Raw genomic sequence first — 24913 nt, 5'->3', positions numbered from 1 at the left:
TTTTTCCCTGGTACTCATCGTTTCTGTCCACAGAAATGTACTGAAGCATTGTGAAAAGTTCAACAAAAGCCCAGGAGATCTGACTTTTTACCTAGTCCCAACATTGTTATATTTGGGAGTCCTCAATCAAGTGATTGAGATTCCCCATTTTGCTTTCTCTACGCGTCCCCTGGAACTAGGTGGGCTCTCCCAGTCTGTGCTGCAGAAGCTCTGGAGCAGTGGATTGAGAAAGCACAGCACGTGTGCCCATGGGTTTCCAAGTTCGTCACTGGCCTCTACCTCTTGATGTCCTAATTAGAGCCACCCAAGGGTGATTTGGCAAAAGTTGTCCACCATAATTTGATACAGTCTTTTTCTTCCTTGGATTTTCAGGCCCCTTCAAGCCCTGTGAGCACCTGTTTGGAAGCTGGATGATCAGAATCGGAGTGTGGACCATCGCGGTTCTAGCACTTTCTTGTAATGCGTTGGTGGCCTCCACAGTGTTCAGAGCCCCTCTGTACATTTCCTCCATAAAACTGTTAATTGGGGTTATCGCTGTGGTGAACATGCTCACGGGGGTCTCCAGCATCGTGCTGGCTGGCGTGGATGCATTCACTTTTGGCAGCTTTGCACAACACGGAGCGTGGTGGGAGAATGGGGTCAGTTGCCAAGTCATCGGGTTTTTGTCCATCTTTGCTTCAGAATCATCTGTTTTTCTGCTTACCCTGGCAGCCCTGGAACGTGGGTCCTCTGTGAAGTGTTCTGCAAAATTTGAATTGAAAACTCCTTTTTCTAGCCTGAAAGCGATCATTTTTCTTTGCACCTTGCTGGCCCTGACCATCGCCGCCGTTCCGCTGCTGGGCGGCAGTGAGTATAGCGCCTCCCCGCTCTGCCTGCCCCTGCCCTTCGGGGAGGCCAGCACCACGGGCTACATGGTGGCTCTCGTGTTACTCAACTCCTTTTGCTTCCTAGTGATGACCATTGCCTACACCAAGCTCTACTGCAACTTGGAAAAGGGGGACCTGGAGAGTATCTGGGACTGCTCCATGGTGAAGCACATCGCTTTGTTGCTTTTCACCAACTGTATTCTTTACTGCCCTGTGGCTTTCTTGTCCTTTTCCTCTTTACTGAACCTCACATTTATTAGCCCTGAAGTAATTAAGTTCATCCTTCTGGTGATCGTCCCACTGCCTGCCTGTCTCAACCCCCTTCTATACATCTTCTTTAATCCCCATTTTAAGGAGGATCTGGGGAGCCTGGGAAAGCACGCCCACTTGTGGACAAGAGCGAAACACCCAAGCCTGATGTCTATTAACTCTGAAGATGTCGAAAAGCAGTCTTGTGACTCAACCCAAGCCCTGGTCACTTTCACCAGCACCAGCATAGCCTACGACCTGTCTTCCAATTCTGTGTCATCACCAGGTTATCCAATGACAGAGAGCTGTCATCTTTCATCAGTAGCATTTGTCCCTTGTCTCTAAATAATTTGTGAGAGAAAATGCTTCCAAATGTGAGGTTGAGCACCTCAGAGCAGTAGCTAAGAAGAGCTGAGTTGAAACTTGGTTAAAAAATGAACAAACAGAACTAAGCATGAAGAAGCCGAAAACCTATTGATACTTGAGAGTGAAAAATAAGTCTAAATGCTGCTTGGATAGTTTGTTCAACTAAGGGATGGACCAGTCACAATATTTAGATGAACCCCAATCGAGAAAACAGATTGAAAATTCTTCGGAAAAGATAATCCACGTTTAAAATTGCATTGTCTTTAAACTCACCAGTATATTCATGTAGGGGAGAGGAAGATCATTTGCTTACAAAATGAATTTATTTAGACCTGAAAATCCCTTCAAAGATGGCTGAAGATTTGAGGAAAATAAGAGTTTTAAACAGTCTAGAGTACTAAGGAAATGCTGTGCCCGATAGGATTTTATTCCAATGACCACACGGAGGTGTTTTAATCTTATTTTGCATTTCTTCAAAAGGATACTTCAAAGTCACCAGTCTTTAGATGGATAAGGTAAGGAAGGCATTCTCATATTCAGATCATTTTTAGAGTTAACTAGGTTTTATGTATCAGCACTAGATTGTTTTACCCTTAATGGAATAAAACTTACAAATAGTTTGAAAGGAAAATTGGGTGAAATTTTTACACTAGTACAGTTAGTCTTGTCTAATTCAGTTTTAATTCCTTGGTGCCCAAAGCTTAGAAGGCAAATCCATTGCCGGCAATGGACCTACCTAGAAAAGATAGAAGGTCATGTGGGATTTTTTTTCTTTGTGAATGAGTGCATGTTTTCTGCAAGAAGATTTATCACTTGATTCAAACCAATATGCATCTTACAATAATGGTCAAACGCAGGCATGACATAATTTATGTCTGCTGGTGTAATCTCTTAAACAGGTATCTCCAGTAGCTCTTGCAAAGATGTCTGACTCAACTGCGACTCAGTAATGTGTTATCCTGTTTGGTAACATGTTATCCTGTTTATTTCACTTGGTTTTAACTGTGTTCTCCTTGGATCAATCCTCTGATAATAGGAACATTACTTCTCTACTTATTCCATATTCATTTGTATATTAGATATTTTAAGAGACAAATTATTAAATATTAAAAATCAAAAGATTAATTCTTAATTTTTATTACCCTATGTTAGCTTCAAAACATCCAAAGCAAAAGGTTATTAGGTAGATTTATTTTTATAAAAGCATGTTTATTTTGATCAGATGTTTTAACTTGGAATTGAAAAAGTACATTTATGAGATATTCTATAAGATGTGTAAATATAGAACTGTATTTATTACTACAGTAAAGATGCAACACCATTAAGGACAATGCTAAACCATGTACAGTGGCATACTCTTCCACATACATTGTGTTTCTCTGCCTGTTTTCTTTAAATTCATTAACTGTATATATGTAAATATATAGTACATGTAAATAGATTTCAAATTAGTTTTTCTATTGGATATAAATAAATTTGTAATAAAATGTGTGACTATAAAATAAAATATCTTCAAGTCTCTTTATTAAAACCACAGACAGGTATATAGTCTTCTAATTATTTTTGAATGTTTTTGTATAAGTACATTTGCTATGTAAGTCATTCGTTAATACTTTAGAAAAATTAAACTTAAGAAATAAATTTTTCACAAGAACAAAAAAAAAAAATCATGACCAACTCCTAGATTGTTTTAACTTTGATAAATCATGTTGGCATGACATTATTATGGTTTGAATTTTTGTACTCAGGGCCTACACTGTTCCCAAACTTATTTTGCAGTGTAAGAAACATACACACACAGACACATACAATTAGAAAGAAATGCATGAATAACAAATCAATCTTAAATTACTCAACATGGACATGAACTTTCTATAAATTCCTCCTTTAAAGCAAATGTGTTCCATGAGCACATCAAGGCCAACACATGGAGTCAGAAGATTCCCAGGGCACAAAGAAATGCACTGTTCCCATTCAGTTCCCATACCCCAAGAACATAAGGAGAAAACTATTTTTCCAGATACCTCATGCAGACTCTACCAGTTTCAGTGGTGTTTCTCACTCTATATGGGTTGTAAAATGAACTATCAAGTACTTGTCGGAAGTCCAGAAATATTGCTAAAATCAATGCCTCTTAACAGAGCACCCCAGGGTCCCTGGCACTACGTTTCCCACCCATCCATCAGACTTTACCACATGTTTTAGCCTAAACTTAGATAAGTTAAACCTGGTTAATGGAATCCCACTGTGAAGTGCATGCGTGACTTGTCTTCAGATGAAACAAGGATTCAGTTCTCTTAATCTCACCTCTCTTAGCCAAGACCAAAAAGTTGCCTCTACAGAACTATGTATCTTTCTTTTCAACAACTTGTTTTGAATGATCAGTTAGGAACAAGTCCTGGCAGCCCACTTCTTCCTCTCCCACTCACAAAAACATGTCAGTAATGTACTTTCATAAAAATAACATCTAAATACTCTCTAATTTATTTTTAAAAAGTCCACATGCTCTATTACTGTATTAGCAAAACACTAGTTATAATGCACCTCACACAAAACACTGCTCTATTATCAAATAAACACTCTCCACTCAAATACAGCCTAATTAGATAGAATTGGAATTATATCCATAATTAACTACATTGAGACAAGAAATAGATGGAATAAAGACTAACAGATTGAACGGCAGCAAAAACAAACAATAAAACAAATCAGAGTAGTGAGTTAGCCTAGAGAAGTGGCTAACAATTTTATGTTTTCAAAAACATTTACTTATTCAACAAGCATTGTGTGTCTACTATGTGCAGGGTTCTGTGCAGTGGGGATAACAAAACAAGGTTTAGAATTTGCATTCCTGGGGAGGGGAGATAGATAACAAATAAACATAAAATAATATTTCATACAAACAACGAGGAAGCTATTCTGAGGAGCACAATGGAAGTGACATGTATGTTACCATAGGTACAGAATTCAGGAAGCTTCTTTCAGGACAGCCATTGTCTAAACAGACCTTATTGATGAATCGAAGCTGCCTTTGCTCCTGCTTTTAAGCAGTTGCACCAGCAAACCATCATTTTTAGTTCCTTTGTTCATGTCACCCATAACAAACCACTTTGAATGACATTTTAATAGAAAAATATATTAGGTGGCTGTTATTGCACATAATTTTTTTATCAACCCTTACTGAAGACAAAGTCATTCTTATATGAAATAGAAAACATTTTTTTCATTTAGTTTTGGCCAAAAATACAAAAACAAGGTAGAAAAAGGAAGTAAAATTAGCAACACCCTGTTCGTGGAGAACCAGAAAAGTTCAAACATCTGAAAAAATAACAACATCCTGATTCTTTTGCTAATCTTGTCATTATATTTAGCTCAGGGGCCCATGAGGCAGCATGAGAATAAGTCCTAGATAAATAGAGCTCATGACCACCATACTAGTTCCATTCATGCTCTTCAAAATTGGGTGATTTCATTTTACAGTTCAACTATGCAGATAAAAGAGACCCTTCAGACCATTCCACACTGAATGTTTCCTCTCTCAGGCCACAGAGCCCAAAACACAGTTATATTATGGTAGCTTTCCCTTGCAAATGAAGTGGTTGGGGGCTATATTAACCATACTCCCAACCAAACCCCTACTTCCATATCCTCCTTCTCAAGATTTCTAAATATGTTGAACTAACTCTATACGAATTTATTCAGCTCAAACACATGCACCAGCAAGTCTGACTCTTGAGATGTATTGGGTAGGATGGTAAAACTCTAACTTGCCTGGATTCAGAAACTGGTAAAAAATACATGTGATGAGTTGCAAAAGCACATGGAATTAGGTCTTCTAATAACTGTCATGGATTGAGTAGGATTTGGCTCCCCAGATTCATGCCAATGTTTAAACCTCAAGGTTTTGTGTTAACAATTACTGGGTTCATGTTACTGGTTGGTGGATTAAGAGTGAGAGCTTTATCCCATTATGGTTTCTGGAAAGTTGTCCTAGTGGTAGATCTTAGGTCACTAGGGGCGTGGCCTAGGAAGATAGTTCCTGTGACTGAGCTTGCTATAGAAGCAGGGCATGTTCTCTCTGTTCTTTTCTCTCTCTGCTCCCTGGCTTCCATGTGATTGTTCCTCCTCACAGTCTCTGTCGTTGCCAGCATTTATCAGATGTTGGATGAATGGTGCTGCCTTATCTTAGACTGTGAACCTCCAAACACTGAGGCAAAATTAGTCTTCTTCCTTCTTGAGTAGCTCTTCTCAGAATGAAAAGGTGACTAATACACTATTCAACATTGTTATGACGTGACTTTCAGTTTTAATTATGACACTTTAAGAAGGTTGTTGAAAATATGCTACTCTGTGAGAACAGTGGAACTGAATATAAGGGTTAGGGAAATGATATATCATCAAGAATAATACAAAACAAAACCAAATAAACACTGCTTCACCTGGACAAAAAATGGCTAAAAGAAAACATTTGAAGTAGCTGAATAATTGGAATTTACTAAGTGTTTTCTTAAATGCTAGTTCAGGGACTGGCGCTATGGCATAGTGGGTAAAGCCACAGCCTGAAGTGCCAGCATCCCATATGGGTGCCGGTTTGAGTCCTGGCTGCTCCACTTTCCATCCTGCTCTCTGTTGTGGCCTAGGAAAGCAGTAGAAGTTGGCCCAAGTCCTTGGGCCCCTGCATCTGCAAGGGAGACCGGGAAGAAGCTCCTGGCTCCTGGCTTCGGATCTGCGCAGCTCTGGCCACTGCGGCCAGTTGGGGAGTGAATCAGTGGATGGAAGATCTCTCTCTGCTTCTCCTTCTCTTTCTGTGTAACTTTTTCAAATAAATAAATAAATCTTTTTTAAAAATAAAATAAATAAATGATAGTTCATAGCAGGCCAAATAGTAAATGATCAAACCAGCTGCCAGATAATCTTGGGTTCAAATTCTATTTTGATTACTCTGTGCAACTTCTGGGCAAAGTATTTAATTTTTCTCAGCCTTGTCATTCTCTTCAGTAAAATGGGAATAATATAAAAATCTTCCCAGGTTGGCAGTATTAGTAACTCAATGTTTATAAAGCTCCAATCACAGTACCTGCAAAGCCCTAAGTATTTATTAAATGATTGCTGTCTTTTTTCCTTCTTCCTAACAACACCAAGGAATGAACAAGTCAGAGTTGTCATTGTACAGATGATGAAATTAAGAGTCAGAGGGAAAAGTCAATTTCCATGATCAAAGATGAGGACCTAAGACACTGTACTGGGCTTTCCTAAGGAATATTCATTCACCAGGAATTGGATACCAAAGAAAGTCTTTCATACTAAATGAGGAACTCAATTAAAACAGTTAATTTCCCAAATTCCAATATTTCAGATGCAGTCTCAGGTAGATTTGATTTTCCTTACTATGGGATACAGATTGGGAGTGCTTGTCCAACTCATTCCTCCACATTTACAATCGCTTCTCGGAAACAACCCCTCTAAGTCCTGTGTGGACTAGACCAGAGCAATCAGTTTCTTTTTCCCAAGAATTTCAAAGTGAGACACTGAGAAACACTAACTCAGATCAGGGTGAGAAAGTACTGGAAACAAAAGATCAAACAGAATTTTGGTTATCATTGACACCATGAGAAGCCAACGTTATTACTCCACTGAGAAAAACAAGAGTTGAGTAGCAAGAAAAAGAAATGGAAGAAATCAAGCAGCATCATGAATGATGATATTTCTAGAAAATTCAATTCCCTGGGTAGCTTACTCATACTTTTTTTCCTGTTCTTATATATCTTGGAATTTGGCTAAATTCTTTGAGTAAATCCCCTTTATATTTAACTAGTTGAGGAGCTTTTTTCTTATTGTACACACACACACACACACACACAAAATCCTCCCCAACCAAAAGAGCACAACCCATAATAGCTTTAAATACAGATGTCCTACCCATCCCTGTGTGTTTTTACCTCTCTTCCCCAGCACAGGTTCAGTTGCCATTAGCAAGGGGGAAATATGGCAGTGAGCCACCAACCCCCTACAAATCATCCTTCTCCCTGTCATTTTCTATGATCACTTATTCCTGATTATATTAGGAATACTTCTGTAACATTCCAAATGAAGTAGGCATTTGCATCAACTACATTCATTACAAACAGGTATAATTTTTTAAAACCTAAAATTATATTTTTGAAAATTCCCTTCTGTTCTTGAGCAGGAGGTCTGGACAAAGAGTGGTCAAGATAGGTGCAGGGCTCTGGGACCAGACAGCCCTAGGCTTGAGTGCCAATGCCACTGCTTACATCAGGGTGACTCTTACAATGTTTCTCTCTCTAAATGGCAATTTCTTCATCTATAAAATGAGGTTAACACTGGCAATAAGCTCACAGCTTCCTCCTTATGGAGAAACTGTTCATATACAAAGTATTTAAAAGTACATCATAAGTTGGGGGCTCACTGTGAGCTGGGGCTCACTTGGTTAATCCTCCACCTGCGGCGCCGGCATCCCATATGGGCACCAGATTCTAGTCCCGGTTGCTCCTCTTCCAGTCCAGCTCTCTGCTGTGGCCCGGGAGGGCAGCAGAGGATGGCCCGAGTGCTTGGGCGCCTGCACCCGTGTGGGAGACCAGGAGGAAGCTCAAAAACTGTAGCTATTGTCAGGAGTTTGGGATGTCCCAATAAATAGAACCTCCTTTCCTCTGAACCTTTTGAAAAACAAGACAACCTGTAAGGCAGACAGAGATAAAACATCACCTTTTGGGGGTTGGTGTTGTGTCACAGCAGGTTAAGCTGCTGCCTGTGACACCAGCATCCCATATGGGCACCAGTTTTGAGTCCCAGCTAGTCTACTCCTGACCCAGCTCCATGCTAACGTGCTGGGAAGCAACAGAAGATAGCCCAAAGGTCGGGCCCCTGCCACCCGCCTAGGAGACCCAGAGGAAGTTCCAGGCTCCTGTATCTCCTTCTCTGTAACTATGCCTTTCAAATAATAAATTCATCTCTTTTTTTGTTCTTTCAAAAAATCACCTTAACTACTGATGAAGCTGAGGAAAGATGGCAGGGCTTTCTTCTACCAGCAAGGAGCCTTCCTAATGCTTGTGAGAATAGGGAGAACTTGTCCGTTGACTCACAGGGGACAATGGCCCCAGACCTCCCTGCATAGAAATGTGTTTCTGCGAAATAACAGCGTGGGGGATGAGAGGCAAATATAACCTTCTTGGGGACAAGAGCAAAGGGAAGAAAAGACTGAATTCTAAATTCCTTTTCTTATTTATCTTCATATTATTTGAAAGGCAGAAAAGTAAAAAGGGCTTTCTACTGATTCACTCACCAAATGCTCACCAAATGCCAGGGCTGGGTTAGGCTGAAGCCAGGAGCCAAGAACTCAGTCCTGGTCTCCCATGTGGGTGGCTGTGACCCAAATGCTCTGAACCCTTGCTACTGTCTCCCAGAGTGTGCACTATGAGGAATCTGGAATAGTAAGCAGAGCCACAGCTTGAACCCAGTCACTCTGATCTTGGATGTGTGCATTCCAAATGGCATCCTAACCACTGTGCCAAATTCTGTCCTGAGTTCCCAGTTCCAATACAATATCCTACTATCCTCCATGTGGAAAAAAGTCAGTAAGACAATGGAAAGCTTCCAGGGCTTGCAGTCTAATAGAGATCCCTCCATATGAAAGGACAACAAACATGATTTCTCTCCCTGGCTTTCACCATGGTTTGTTCTTTCAAGTTCATCTATTAGAATTAACCTGGAGGACTGTGGTCCACCGGAAGTGGGGCTCTCCCTTCCTCTCCTCTACTGTGTGCAGTGGCAGTTCTACCCCTGCGTTCACAAAGCTGCTCTCCAGCAGCAACCACAGCTCCCTGATACATCCTCTTGGGACCACTGGGGACAGGGGATTTGGGGACAGAAGGCTCTGTGATGTCTTCTGCCCAAAAGACTGTGTCTTTCCTTGGCTCTTTCAAACATCCTGGACTTATTTAAGACTAGGGTTGTCTTCATGAAACCAAATACTCATCTGTGGATGCAGACTCTATAAACCTCAGCAATCTGCCAAGGGAAAAACACCACATGGTTGAAGGCTCAAACTTCATGGTGGGTTTGAACTTCAGCCTGAGTCTCACCCCCTCCCCCCAAAAAAAGAGAAATAAGAAAACATAAAGTGGCAGTTACAGGTTTGTCACAATTCCTAATAATAAACTTAATGTCATAGACTGTATCTTGATTGCCTTGGCAAAGAAGCTTTCTAGAATTAACCGTGCTCTTTTTCTAGTCCCAAGGAGCCCTGATGTCCATAGCCTCCCCACGTGGAGGCCAAACTCTCTGTAGTTACTCCATACAGCAGCAGAACGCCTGGCTTTTGCGGGCAGCCTAGTTCCAAATTGTAGAAAGAGAGGGAAGGGCTTACTTAAGCAGGCCACATTCCTCTCTCAGATGCTCCAACATGATCTGCCCTTCCTGCCGCTTGGGGAGAAGACGTGGTTTAGCGCTCTCTACAGTAAAGGAAGTATCAAGAATGAGGAGATCTTTTTACCGCTAATAGTTGCTACTTTTATTATTAAATATGTTTTAAGTGGAAAAGCCAGGCCATCATAATAATTATCATGAGGACTTGGTCTCTCCTGGGTGTATACTATGTGCTTTCTTCACACTATCTTAAACAGGACATAAGCCTTTGGAATGGGTCTTTTTATCATCCCCATTTATAGAAGAGAGAATTGTAGCATATAGGTTTAACTTGCCTAAGATATTTGGATCCCAGAGACATTTCTTTGAAGAGTTGCACTAGTGATTTTCAAAGTGTGATCCCTGGGAACTCAGAAATTCCCACTCTCAGGCCTCACTCCTGTGTTAACAAATCCTAAGTTCTGGGAGTGGAGTGCAGCAATTAACCTCCAGGTGTTTCTGATACAGGCCAAGGTTTGAGAAACCTGCAGTCTACCTCCTACAGAGTTTCGGTCTTTGAGAAACTAGAGCTATCACTCTCAGGGCAAGGGAGAATGGGAAATGAAAGGAGAAGCTATAAATCTAGAAAAAGGAAAGTACCAGAGGCAGATAGGATAAATTTTATTTCATATTAAAGAATAACAAATGGCCGGCGCCGCGGCTCAATAGGCTAATCCTCCGCCTAGCGGCGCTGGCACACCGGGTTCTAGTCCCGGTCGGGGCGCCGGATTCTGTCCCGGTTGCCCCTCTTCCAGGACAGCTCTCTGCTGTGGCCCAGGAGTGCAGTGGAGGATGGCCCAAGTTCTTGGGCCCTGCACCCCATGGGAGACCAGGAGAAGCACCTGGCTCCTGCCATCAGATCAGCGCGGTTCACCAGCCGCAGCGCGCCAACTGCGGCGGCCATTGGAGGGTGAACCAACGGCAAAAGGAAGACCTTTCTCTCTGTCTCTCTCTCTCTCACTGTCCACTCTACCTGTCAAAAAAAAAAAAAAAATAACAAATGAATATGCTGGCTAATGCACTGACTAGGACAAATATTTATAAAACTGTAAACAGGGGTCAGCATTGTGGTGCAGTGGGTTAAGCCACCACTTGTATCACCAGCTTCCCATATTGAAGTGTTGGTTTGCCCCAGCTGCTCTTCTTTCCATTCAGCTTCCTGTTAATGCACCTGGAAGGCAAAGGATGATGGTCCAAGTACTTGGGTCCCTACCACTCTAGTGGGAGACCTGGGTGGAATTCCTGGCTCCTAGCTTCAGCTTAATCCAAGCCCTGAATTCATGTAACACACATTTAGATTAAAGCAATTATTCAGTAAATATGCACAGAGTGGTTGCTTTTCTATCTACTTGAGAGGCAGAGAGAGAGAGAAAGCCAGTGAGCAAGAGAGTGAGTGAATGCTCTCATCTACTGGTTCACTCCCCAAATACCTGTTATGGCTGGGGATGAAACCAGGAGTCAGGATCACAATTCAAGTCTTCTATGTGGATGGCAGAAACTGAATTACTTGAGCCACTGCCACTTCCTCCAAGGGTCTGCATTTGTGCAGAGCAGAATCAGAAACCACAGCTAAGAACTGAACCCAAGTACTGTGATGTGGAACATGGGCATCCTAACCAGTAGGCTAAATGACTGCTCCACAGAGTTACTTTGAGGAGCAGTGTACCAGTGACTGAGTGTTCTGATTCTGAAGCCGGGTAACCTAGGTGAAAATCCCAACTCCAATACTTGCAAGTGATGTGACCATAGGAATGTTTCTTCCCTTTCTTCAGAATTCTCATCTAGAAAATGGAATTGATAAAAATATTTACATTATACTAGACTTATCCACAAAGCTTACTCTCCAACTGATTTTATCTGCATATCTAAAATTCAAATGTTGAAAGTCTAACCTCGAAGGTAATGGTATTTATTAGGAGAAGGGGCCTTTCTGGAGGTGTCTAGGTCATAAAGGTGGGCCCCTATGAATAGGATTAGTGCCTTTATCAGATTGACCCCCAGATGGCTAGCTGGTATTTTTACCAAGTGAAGACAGAGTTAGATGGCACCGTCTATGAAGAATGGGTCTTCACGAGACACCAGATCTGCCAGCTCATTTTATTTTTTTTTTAAGATTTATTTATTTGAAAGGTAGAGTTAGAGAGAGGGGGGGGGGGGTCTTCCATCACTCCCCACATGGCCACAATGGTCGGAGCTGGGCCAGGCCAGGGACAGGAGCCGGGGTTTTATTCTGGTCTCCCACATGGGTGGTGAGGCCCAAGTACTCGGACCATCCTCTGCTGCTTTCCCAGATGCATTTGCGGGAGCTGGACAAGAAGTATAGCAGTCAGGACTCAAACCAGCGCCTGTATGGGATGCTGGCACTGTAGGAACTGGCTTACCCCGCTTAGCCAAGCCAGCCCCCTGTGCCGGCTACTTACTCTGGGCTTGCCAGCTTCCAGAACTAAAAGAAATAAATATTTTTCATTTATAACCCACCCCATTTATGCCATTTTTGCTGTAGCAACTTAAAACTGTATTAACTGATTAACTGTAAAAATCAAAAAAGAGTAAAATAGGTCATGGAAACATATAAGAAAAAGTTTTATTTTCACTGGGAGGATTTGTTGTCCATGTGTATCTGTTATTCATCTGATCAACTCCTCAATTTTGAAACTTTATTTCATAGTAACAGAAAACTACTTTGCTTCACATTTTGATCAAAACTTGCTAATAACCAGTGAGACTCATTGGTAATAACAATGGACCAGCGCCGGCGCCGCGGCTCAATAGGCTAATCCTCTGCCTAGTGGCGCCGGCACACCGGGTTCTAGTCCCGGTCGGGGCACCGATCCTGTCCCGGTTGCCCCTCTTCCAGGCCAGCTCTCTGCTGTGGCCAGGGAGTGCAGTGGAGGATGGCCCAAAGTCCTTGGGCCCTGCACCCCATGGGAGACCAGGAGAAGCACCTGGCTCCTGCCATCGGATCAGCGCAGTGCGCTGGCCATTGGAGGGTGAACCAACGGCAAAAGGAAGACCTTTCTCTCTGTCTCTCTCTCACTGTCCACTCTGCCTGTCAAAAAATAAAAAAAAAATAAAAAAAACAATGGACCAGCATTGTGGCACAGTAGGTTAAGCTGCCAATTGCAGTGCTGGCATTCCATATGAATGTGGGTTGGAGTCCCAGCTGCTGCACTTCCAATCCAGTTCCCTGCAAATAATGCACCCGAGAAAACAGTGGAAGATGTCCCAAATGCTTGATCCCTTGTCACCCGCCTAGGAGACCTGAATGGAGTTCCTGGCTCCTGGCTTCAACCTGGCCCAGCTCCAATCATTGTGGCCAGTTAGGGAGTGTCTCTCCCTCTCTTTTTCTGTCACTCTGCTTTCCAAATAAATAAATAAATCTTTAAAAATAAGGAAAAAACAAGGTTTTTGTCCCGAGGCTGTGTCCTGGGACACAGAGGGGTCTTTGATCTAAAGTAGACAAAGAATCATCATTGCTGAATAACATTTCCTAGTAGAAAAACACGAATTCCTGGGGCCCGGCGCCATGGCTCACTAGGTTAATCCTCTGCCTGCAGCACCGGCATCCCATATGGGTGCCAGTTCTAGTCCCAGTTGCTCCTCTTCCAATGGCCTGGGATAGCAGTGGAGGATGGCCCAGGTGCTTGGGCCCCTGCACCGCATAGGAGACCAGGAAGAAACACCTGGCTCCTGGCTTCGGATCGGCACAGCTCTGGCTGTTGCAGCCATTTGGAGAGTGAACCAACGGAAGGAAGACCTTTCTCTCTGTCTCTCTCTCTCACTGTCTGTAATTCTACCTGTCAAATAAATAAATAAATATATTTTTAAAAAATTAAAAAAAGAAAAACACTTATTCCTGATAGGTTCCTTTGTACAATTAGAAAAAGATTGTGTAGCTGATTCTGTCATAATCTCAGAATTACTTTGCAATAAGTAAAGTTTAAATATTTCTCATATATAACTGGAGGTATCCATCCCATTAAAAAAAACTCATTGGCAATGAACAGTAACTGCTCTGTACAACTTAATTTTGAAAGTTTAATAGTGTATGGACTGTGGGATGTAGACTGTGTTGGATTGGTTATGTGCCTGGTTCACTATGAGATTGCATGGGGTAGACACACAGAACGAATTCAGCAGTGGATGGTATCACCTGAAGCAGAATGTAGTCATAAGAATCCCATCTGGGCGCCAGTGCCGCGGCTCAATAGGCTAATCCTCCACCTTGCGGCACTGGATTCTGTCCCGGTTGCCCCTCTTTCAGGCCAGCTCTCTGCTATGGCTGGGGAGTGCAGTGGAGGATGGCCCAAGTCCTTGGGCCTTGCACTCCATGGGAGACCAGGAGAAGCACCTGGCTCTTGCCTTTGGATCAGCGCGGTGCGCCGGCCGCGGCGGCCATTAGAGGGTGAACCAACAGCAAAGACCTTTCTCTCTGTCTCTCTCTCTCACTGTCCTCTCTGCCTGTCAAAAAAATAAAAATTAAAAAAATTTAAAAAAAAAATCCCATTTGGGACTCCCATGGCGGTGGTAGGAACCCAAGTACTCAGACCACAGTCTGCTGCTTCCCAGTTGCATTAGCAGGAAGATTGGAATCGTGGAGTAGCAGCATTCTGATACGGGATGAGGGCATCCTAACCAGCAGCTTAACGCACTGTGCCATGACACCTGTTTCCCTATCGCCAAACACAGGCCAGGCTTTGATGTGGAAGCTAGCATGCCCAGTAGAAACAAGTGTGGCCTGTTTAGAGGAGTCAGTTTGACCATGTTCAGGTAAAACATCCTCCCCACTTTTTAATATAACTATGGATTAAAGAACTGCTCTGCATTCAAATATTTCAGAATGTAAAGGCAGCCTTGACTGAACAGGTTTCTTTGCTTCCATACTCCCCTATTTTCCCCACCCAATTAAGACAAAAATCCATTTCTGCTTAGATCAGGAGTCCTAGAGTTTGAACATGGACATGTGGCCAATATCTGTAGTTTCAGCTCCCTCTTCTCCAGAGACTACAGAGGCTCTCATATACAAGCTTTACCTGGAGCTTTCGATGAGTTTAGTCGCTCAGAGGAAAGGGCTTCTTCCACCATGGTAGGAGCCAGGTTCCAAGATGGCATGTCCATGATTTTTCCTCTGTTATTCGCTTTTGAGCAAACCCCTTCTATACTGTACTAGGGTTGATCTCTGTGACCAATAGCACATAGCCAAGATAATGGTATATCACTTCCAATATTAGGCTATGAAAAACTGAAGTTTCCATTTTTTGGCTCTCTTAGGTCACTCACCTCTGGGGAAAATCAGGTACCCTGTTAAGAAGCAATGAGAAACTGAGGCCTCTGAGTAACTACATGAATCAGCTTAAAGTAGAAGTTTACGGGCTGGTGATGACTACAGGCTCAGCAGTAGCCTGATAGAACTTCATGAGACTATGATCCAAAATACCTGGATAAGCTACTCCTGGATTTTTGGGCCACAGAGTGTGATACAATGAATGTTGCTTTAAGCTGTCAAGTGTTGGAGTAATTTGTCATGCAGCAATGAATAATTAATAAAACTCTCCTGTGAATAAGGAGCTATAATTCATCTAAATTCCAAGGGCACTTATTTAAAAGTTGGAGAGCCAGAATTATTTCTTAGAATTAAAGAGCATTGATGAGAGTAAAGATTAGTGGTTTTGTGTTTTTGAAATCTGGTAGATACACACCTCATGATCAGAGTAAGTTAAAGAAAAATTATGTGACTTGCAGCTACAGGATTACAGACATCAAGATAGATGCTCAGGGGCCACCGCCTGCAGTGCCAGCAACCCATATGGGTGCTGGTTCGAGTCCCGGCTGCTCCACTTCCCATCCAGCTCTCTGCTATGGCCTGGGGGATGGCCTAAGTTCTTGGGACCCTGCACCAGGGTGGGAGACCCAGAAGAAGCTCCACAGCTCCGGCTGTTGCAGTCATCTGAGGAGTGAACCTTTTCTCTGTAACTCTTTCAAGTAAATAAATCTTTAAAAAAAAAAATAGATGCTCAGTGATTTGGTACATTTCTTGATTGTTTTATATTTTAAACAATGGGAATCCATGAATTTCTCTGTGGCCTAGAGCAACACTTCTTACATTTTAATGAGCATAAAACCATTGGGAAATGTTATTAATATACAAATTCTGAAAAGCAAAGGTCCAGATCAATGTAATCTTTTCAGCACATTCTCTACACTGGTGAATCTCCAAACAAAAAAGTTGTCTCTTCATCTGTTTCCAAATACCATCCCCATCTATCAACACGGCTTTGTTTCCAAACCTTTGTTAGAGCTTTCTTTTGACAAATAAATATAGGTCCAAACTACATCTTACCTGATTATTCCTCTTTGTCTCTACTTGCTCTTCATTCTTTCAATGAAGAGTTTTAGAGTAACTGGATACCACCACATCTCCTAGAATTGTGTTGTACTAAAACATCACCCAACCCATACTTCCAAGTCTTCTTTCCTCAGATGGCTTCTAGTCTCACATCTGCCATGGCTAGTGAATGTTACATTTCAGGTACTGTTTCTTTCTTTCTTTCTTTCTTTTCTTTTCTTTTTCTTTTTTTTTTCTTTTTTTTTTTTTTTTGACAGGCAGAGTGGACAGTGAGAGAGAGAGACAGAGAGAAAGGTCTTCCTTTTGCCGTTGGTTCACCCTCCAATGGCCGCCGCAGTTGGCGCGCTGCGGCCGGCGCACTGCGCTGATCCGATGGCAGGAGCCAGGTGCTTCTCCTGGTCTCCCATAGGGTGCAGGGCCCAAGTACTTGGGCCATCCTCCACTGCACTCCCTGGCCACAGCAGAGAGCTGGCCTGGAAGAGGGGCAACCGGGACTAGAACCCGGTGTGCTGGCGCCGCAAGACGGAGGATTAGCCTATTGAGCCGCGGCGCCGGCCCTGTTTCTTTTTTAAAGATTTACTTATTTATTTGAAAGCCAGAATTAGAGAAGGAGAGATGTGTGTGTGGGGGGGGGGGTCTTCCATCTGGTGGTTCACTCCTGAATTGGCTGCAAACAGTTGGAGCTGTGCTGATCTGAAACCAGGAGCCAGAAGCTACTTCTGGGTCTCCCACGTGAGTGCAGGGGCCCAAGGACTTGGGGCCATTTTCTACTGCTTTCCCAGGCCACAGCAGAGAGCTGGATGGGAAGAGGAGCAGCCGGGACTCAAACTGGCGCCCATATGGGATGCCGGTATCACAGGTGCAGCTTTACCTGCTCTGCCACAGCACCGGCCCCCAGGTAGTTTCAAAATCTGTACTTGTACACATTTTATCTTCACAACCTCAAGTGAGATAAGCACTAATATTAACCCCTCCTTATAAATGAAGAAATGTTAAGTGAACTTTCTTATGATTATATAGCCAACCTCTGAATCCAAGGGGAACCCAGAGAACTTAAGTACTGTGAATAGCTTTTCCCCTCTAACGCATGTTTTTTCCTCTCAGCCCCATGCCTACGTATCTAAATACATGAACTTTCTGACCAACCCATTCTCCTACACCTCAATTTCAATTAAAAAATTACTACTTAAATCACTTAGTTCTTGTGGCTATACAAGCTTATTCTATTTTCAGTCCTTGGCATTAAATGACCACTTCAGTGATGTTATTCTTCAAGCAGACTCACAAGTGCTTTGCTGAATTTAGTTAACCTACTGTGTTTCCAGAGGACAAGAAATTCTACTGAATCTCAGCTGCTCACAATTTTTTTAAAGGTACAGGAGGGGAGACAGATGATAATGAAAATTTTAAATGTCTGAGAACCCCAGGAATACCTCACTTCAGACACAGTGAATCTGCAGACTCTACCTTTCAGCTCTGCTTTCTCCTTGGGCCTCATTCCAAGCGTCAGCCCACTAACACAGTTTCATGTTTACAATAACTAGGTTAGCAACACAGAGAATTTCTCAGTAATTCTCTCAGCAGGACCAGGATTGCTTCTCAGTGGATCAACTTCAGGGGTTTTGGACTGTCAGTGAAGAGCACGCACTGAGGAGTCAACTTAATGGCTTGGCCAGTTATAATCATTGTAACCTGGCTGTTACTAACGTGTGACCGAGTATACCTCAGTAACATGGAAGAAACAGTATTTCCTAAGGCTCTTGAGAAAAAATTAAATCTCAAGTGTCTGATGTAAAGCATGAAGTTTAGGTTCTTATTAAAAGCCCATCCCTGAACCTATACCCACAGCTTTATCTGTTCTTTCAGCTTTCCTATTTCAAACTAAAGGTTATGGAATGGGAAGGGAATTTAGAGGGTCACTATTTCAAAATATTTTGAGATCAGAAGAAGCTAGGTTCAAGCTACTAACTTCATTCTACAGTCGACTTCCTCTACTTAGTAGTGTGGTAGTCAGTTGCCACCCAAATATGTACCTTTTTCATACTTGAATTTTTGCTCCCTACACACAAAACCCAGATTCTCCAGGTTCCTTTGTGGTATCTAAGTGTCCATGTGCTAAACAACTGCACAGGGCAGACAGGGTAGTTCATATTCCGGAACACACTCTTGAGATGGGGCTTCTTGTGCTGCCTGTTTTTCCTCCTGCTAACCACAATGTGAACCAAAGAACCAGGATGAGAAGCCATTGAGAATCATCACTTTCTCAACCCGCACTTGCTGTCCAATTTACCAAAAAGACTCATCTTTCACATAAGAACTTAGGGTCCAAGTGTTTCCTTTGTGTGAACTAGGAAAAGGCTAGCTTTCTCCATGTTGACTCAACAAGTGCCTTAGAGTGCTTGATGAGCTGATACAGAATGCATTCCAGCCTGTACTATTTCAGTCTTCGGCCATCTGCTCCACTTTGGACATCACTAGCATATCACATGCAGCAGTCCTCTTGAAAATGGAGGTCACACAGTATAAAGCAACCAATCAGAAAGTGCCCAGCTCTCCATCATGCAATTCACTTTAGTCAACCCTGGTGCACCTACCTGGACTTCTACTGAAGAAACTTTTCTTTTTTAATTTTATTTTTATTTTTTGACAGGCAGAGTGGATAGTGAGAGACAGACAGACAGAGAGAAAGGTCTTCCTTTTGCCGTTGGTTCACCCTCCAATGGCTGCTGCGGCCAGCGCATCTTGCTGATACGAAGCCAGGAGCTTCTCCCGGTCTCCCATGCGGGTGCAGGGCCCAAGGACTTGGGCCATCCTCCACTGCCTTCCCGGGCCATAGCAGAGAGCTGGCCAGGAAGAGGGGCCCAAGGACTTGGGCCATCCTCCACTGCCTTCCCGGGCCATAGCAGAGAGCTGGCCAGGAAGAGGGGCAACCGGGATAGAATCTGGCGCCCCGACCAGGACTAGAACCCAGTGTGCCGGCACCGCAAGGCGGGGGATTAGCCTGTTAAGCCACGGCGCCGGCTCTGAAGAAACTTTAAAGCTGCTATTTTGTCAGTCCCAATATAGACAGTTAATTAACAATGAATTGGTAACCTCATTTTGATTCATACCTTTATCTCCTCACCATTGTTTCTATTTAGAACCACATTAACTCTCAAAAGTGAACACTAGCAATTACTCTCCTCTCTGCAATTTGATTTTTTTTTCCCATCACTGAGACCAAAACTTCAGCAGCTCAAATATAGTACAGGCACAATCTACTATTTTTGAAAGACAATTCTCTTTTTAAAAAAATACGTTCCTGGGGAGTTTATCTTCCATGCAAAATGTATGCAAGTCTTCTTCCCTGCTTAGGTCTTTTATTACTCCTGCCTACAAGAACAATGTTATGTACTTCATAAGCAACTTCAATAACTGTGGGAAGTGTCTTGAATTATTGCTTACTTCTGCACTTAAATCCTGCATACTGAACGGCTAGTCTATTATAAGAGGAGTCTAGGTAACACAACGAGAATCATCATTGGAATCCTACTGAGAGGATTTCTGTATTGATCTCTTCTGATTTAATAGATATTTTTACCTGTTTTCTTAGGGAACAATGCCAGGAACGAGCCGCCAAACTTACATGGCAGTTCCCTCTGTTGTGAAACAGCAACTAACCCATGCTTGAGCACTGGTAGGATCACTCTCTTCATCAACTGACAGCAATGAAGTTATGTCTAGAGGAAGTAAACTGGTCCTTTGTAGCATCTCTGATCATTCTGGAAAATGACCCCAAACCTAAAACACTACTTACATTAAAATTTCTATATTAGGATCTCTTAACACTGGAAAGAGCCAATGAGCAATGAAATGACCTGTCACAATAACATAGTTAACGGTAGAGCTAAATCTAATACTCAGATCTTTTGGATATGTGCTTTTTCATCACTCACACTGGTTCATTCACTCTTCTATTTCCTGAAATGATTTCTTTGTAGCACCATTTCAACCAGCATGAAATGCCAATTCTATAAACAATCTCATAAATTTTACTGTTTGATGTGCCAAGTTTGATGTGTTTTTGGCTTTGGCATAAAATGTCCTGATTATTTCCACTAAAGCAAACAGCTCACCAGCCCTCTATCACTCTTGCTAATTGATTCAGCTCCTTCAGGCTGTTGGCTATCATTCTCTTTCAAAAGGCTTATTTAATTAGGTAAGAATATTTACGCAATTTGCTTAATTGACTAATGTTGTAAATCCACCTTTGAATTTGGTTGATTCGATCCATCAGTCTTGAAGCATTCAGATTACCAATTAAAGGACAAATGAAGTAAACACACTTTAAGAACAGAGGTGCAGACAGTTTTCACTTGGAGTTATTCTTTTACTTAATTCATAGAAGATGGCCCTTGATGATTCAGATTTGTTTATATCTTGAATAGCCTTCAAAACTAAATAGTACTTGAATAAAACACTGTTATCCTATAGTATTTGGAATACAACTGACTCTTCTATTTTGTACACTGTGATCACCGTCACGCACTTTTGTCTTTAAACTGAAGAAAAAATTCAGACCCTCCACCTCTCACCATAGGCACATCACTTAAGACCAATTGTATTAATCTGAGATTCTTGAACGTTTTCTAGATGAAACCAGAAGACATGTATTCCTTCAAATTTCATAATAACTACTTTCAGCTTTACTTAGGTCCAAGTTGACTGCAAACAATTCTGGCACTGAGCTAAAATGTCATTTGAAAAAATCAGTTTAAAGCATTGAAAATGCTTTGGGTCATCTCCAGGTAGTTCTACAGAAAAAGAACTATGACTCCTTTCTAAAGGGGGTGGGGGGGTGGTAACTGAAAACAACTGTAATGTCACTGGGACTGAAAGTACACTCCAAGTTGTAGATACTAGAAAATGTTGAAAGTAGTATTTTATTGATACATTACCTAAGAAGCTAGAAAAGCAAAAAAAAAAAAAAAAAAAAAAAAAGCTAGTAGCAGCAATTTAGTTCCTATAAGGCTTTCCATATCAAGGTTGTTTAAATTGGGTCTGTTGAGATTAGACAGGACCATGTGGGTTTCAAAGAACAATGTGCCTCCAATAGGACTCTTTTGGACAGTTAGGTTGCTATGGGGTCTACACATCTTACCTGTTTTCATATCTAACAAATTGTCAGTTGTGAATGAATTTGCACAATGTCAAAGAACTTTAGGAAGTTTGAAAAAATGCACAGGTTTCTAATCATATACAAATTCTACAATATTTAGGCAGAAGTGGAACTTTTTTTTAAGATTTTTTTTATTTTTTGACAGGCAGAGTGGACAGTGAGAGAGAGAGACAGAGAGAAAGGTCTTCTTTGCCGTTGGTTCACCCTCCAATGGCCACCGCACCTCGCTGATCCAAAGGCAGGAGCCAGGTGCTTCTCCTGGTCTCCCATGGGGTGCAGGGCCCAAGCACTTGGGCCATCCTCCACTGCACTCCCTGGCCACAGCAGAGAGCTGGCCTGGAAGAGGGGCAACCGGGACAGAATCCGGCACCCCGACCAGGACTAGAACCTGGTGTGCCGGCGCCGCAAGGCAGGGGATTAGCCTATTGAGCTGCGGCGCCGGCTAAGATGTTTTTAAAACATTTATTCGAGAGGTAGAATCAGAGAGAGAGAGAGAGAGAGAGAGGTCCTCCCTCCGCTGGCTCACCGCCCCAAATGGCTGGAGCCACAACGATCTGAAGCCAGGAGCCAGGTGATTCCTCCTGGTCTCCCATGGGGCCCAAGCACCCAGGCCATCCTCCACTGCCTTCCCAGGCCACAGCAGAGAGCTGGACCGGAAGAGGGGCAACCGGGACTAGAACCGGCACCCATATGGGATGGCAGCACTGCAGACGTAGGATTAGCCTAGTACACCATGGCGCCGGCCCCTGGAACATAATTTTTGAAGGCCTTCTTGGAGACCTTCAAAAAAGTGTTGTGGGGTCCCTCTAGGTGAAGGTCACTAGATGAAAAGCAGAGCTCAATTATATATTCCTTTTACTACCCATGAAAAATGGATACAGCTTTTCATTATCTACCTTCAAGATTGACAGAAAAAAATTGAAAAATTCTTTCCATATTCAAGGCAGATAGTCAAGCACTGTGTAACTACTACTGAGGAAGGTTATTGTGAGTGGTGGTGGAAGTTGAAGACAAGGGCACAGAGCAGCATGTCCTCAGCTGTTCTGTGCCCCTGTCCCACACACTGAAATGCGAAACCATGGACACTTGCACAAAGTATGTGCACATTTTGGTGGCACATGGAACAGAATCCAAAACCATACAACAAAACACCTCCTTCAGCTCAGCTCTACCACCTACATTTAGAAGGATTCCTGTTAAGAAAGATAAAGGTATAGACTCAGTTGTAAAATTGTGAGGCAAAAAGAAAAATATCAGAAATGTCTGTTAGTATTCTGTCTTGTCTTGAATAGCTCTTGTTCAAAAATGTTGTGTGTAATAATTAATGTTAATTTACACAAAGAGACAATGATATAGCTCATACCCAAAAGTTCACTAAAATTCTATTTCCCCTTTCTTCCATCACACTAATGTTAACAGACATGAAAGCCAGCTTAAGGAAATAATGACGTATCCATGAACGTGAGACAGCTTTAACTGAGACTATTAACCCCGTTTTGTATTCTAGCCACATGTTCTCACTTTTTCAACAACCTTGAAAAATAAATATTTGAACTACAATCTTCAATAAAGTCCCTCTACATTTGTTGTCAGTCTTAATCACCTTTTGCTTGTCAGCTTAGTGCCTCTGGCTCTTAGATGTTGCACCTGGAAATTCTTGCTTATTTTATGATGTAGGTTTATATGGCCTTTAATTGAAAGCAAACCGCCTTAGATAATCCAGTGACAACAACGTTACAAGGTCCACTTTCCGTTAAAAGGCAAATAGAAATATTAAGCTGTTCTTTAAAATGAAGAAAAACACATAAAAATATACTTTAACCCACCACTCCCTTTCCTCCTACATAGATACAACCCCATAGCCTAAAATGCCTTTTTTGTGTGTTTTTCCCCACAGTGGGTGTGGGAGAAGCAAGGGATTGTAGTTCTCAGTGACTAGTCTTTTTTTCTTTGTATGACACTTCTCTGCCCAAAGAAAATACTGAAGTCATACAATATGTTAAACACATTAAATTCATGTCACTACAATAACTATATCAACTTTAACCTAAAGTTTAAATTATGTGTTGAAAGCACCTCATTAAAAAACAAGTAAAACTGAACATGGAAGAATAACAGGTACTTATACCTCCTCATCCTTAAACAGTGTTTGTTATTTTTATGTGTAGGTTATAATGCTCTGTAAAATGGCAGGAAGAAAAGGTGACATAAGAGGACACCTTGAAGGCAATATTTATAAGATACGGTTTTAAACAGCAATGTGACAACTGATCAGAAAGGAAAGAGGCCCTTTTCCTGCACAACTGTGCACAACATGTGAATGGAGACGCCTGGAACTGGATACACAAGTGGAGCTCTGCATACACCAATGCCAGACTCTAAGTGGCAAGACAGTCAATGCCAATGGAATTGTTAACACAACAGAAGTTCAAGCCTTAGCACTATCTCCTAAAAACTGACAACTTCAATTACCATCAAAACTGTTGTGCTATGGGAGAACAGTCTCCAAGCACTTAGCACTGTTTTAAAATAATCAGAGCAGGAGAAAGTTAAATAGTTAAATGTATATACTGAAGCAGGAGTACTCCTTTGGGATTACCATTTTCCATCCACATTTTTTGGTTTTAGAGAAAAACCAAAATTCCAGCTCTCTTTTTGTTTAACTGAGAGATGCTATGGGTTCCATGCTTGACTCCACCAAACAGCACTTACTAGCCAAATATGCTGCTAGGCACTAAACAGGGTCTCAAAATATGGTTTTATTTTGAATAAGCAATATAAAAACTTAAAAAGATGTACAAGTTTGCTTTGTACTTCATGGAGCTGCTGCTCTGCCTCCAAAAATTACATGGTATGTGGCTATAAGACCAGATTTGTAGCTGCAAGTGTGTCATTAGTAAGTTTTTGCCCAACATGGAAACAACCCAATATGGACTGTAAACAAAAAGCAAAGTGTCTTTTATATTTGGTCATATTGACAATCAATGTAAGACAATATGTCGAGGATGGCACTGTGGTGTAGCAGGTAAAAGCTGTCCCCTGTGATGCCAGCATCCCATATGGGTGCCAATTTGTGTCCTGGCTGCTCCATTTCTAATCCAGCTGGGCTAATGGCCTGGGGACAGCAGCAGAGGATGGTCCTAGTGCTGGGGCCTCTGCCACCTATGCAGGACACCTGGATGTTTTGACACTGTGGTTTTGACAACAAAGAATTTAACGGCACTGCAAACCTACCACTGTCCTCAGAACAGGACCCAACTTCTCATGGATTAAAAAGTCACTGGAATTTTTCCTTCAATGGAAAAGCAATTTCAGTACTAAAAAAGTACTAATATAGTTATGATGAATATTCATATCCCTGCTTTAAACCCTTTCCCACAGTGTGAAAAGTGAATAAAGACAGCACCATTTTTTACAAAGTTAACTTATATTAAAAATATTTTTGTATATAAACAATTTTTAATACTACAAAGTAGTATTTCAATACAAAGCAGTTCAAATATTAAC

General features: G+C 42.0%; 1 protein-coding gene across 1 annotated transcript in view; it reads left to right on the top strand.

Annotated features, from left to right (window-relative positions):
- Positions 1-3002, top strand: part of LGR5 (leucine rich repeat containing G protein-coupled receptor 5) — a 222789-nt gene extending 219787 nt beyond the window's left edge. Inside the window, exon 18 of the mRNA XM_062203223.1 lies at positions 373-3002. Coding sequence (XP_062059207.1) covers positions 373-1460 — 1088 coding nt within the window. The 3' untranslated portion in view covers positions 1461-3002. The remainder of the gene's footprint in view (positions 1-372) is intronic.
- The last annotated feature ends 21911 nt before the right edge of the window (positions 3003-24913 follow it).

Source organism: Lepus europaeus, chromosome 10, assembly GCF_033115175.1.
Source record: "Lepus europaeus isolate LE1 chromosome 10, mLepTim1.pri, whole genome shotgun sequence".
In the NCBI taxonomy this organism is placed as follows: domain Eukaryota; kingdom Metazoa; phylum Chordata; class Mammalia; order Lagomorpha; family Leporidae; genus Lepus; species Lepus europaeus.
Note: the sequence above shows the minus strand (reverse complement) of the source record. Positions and strands in the feature narration are given on the sequence as shown.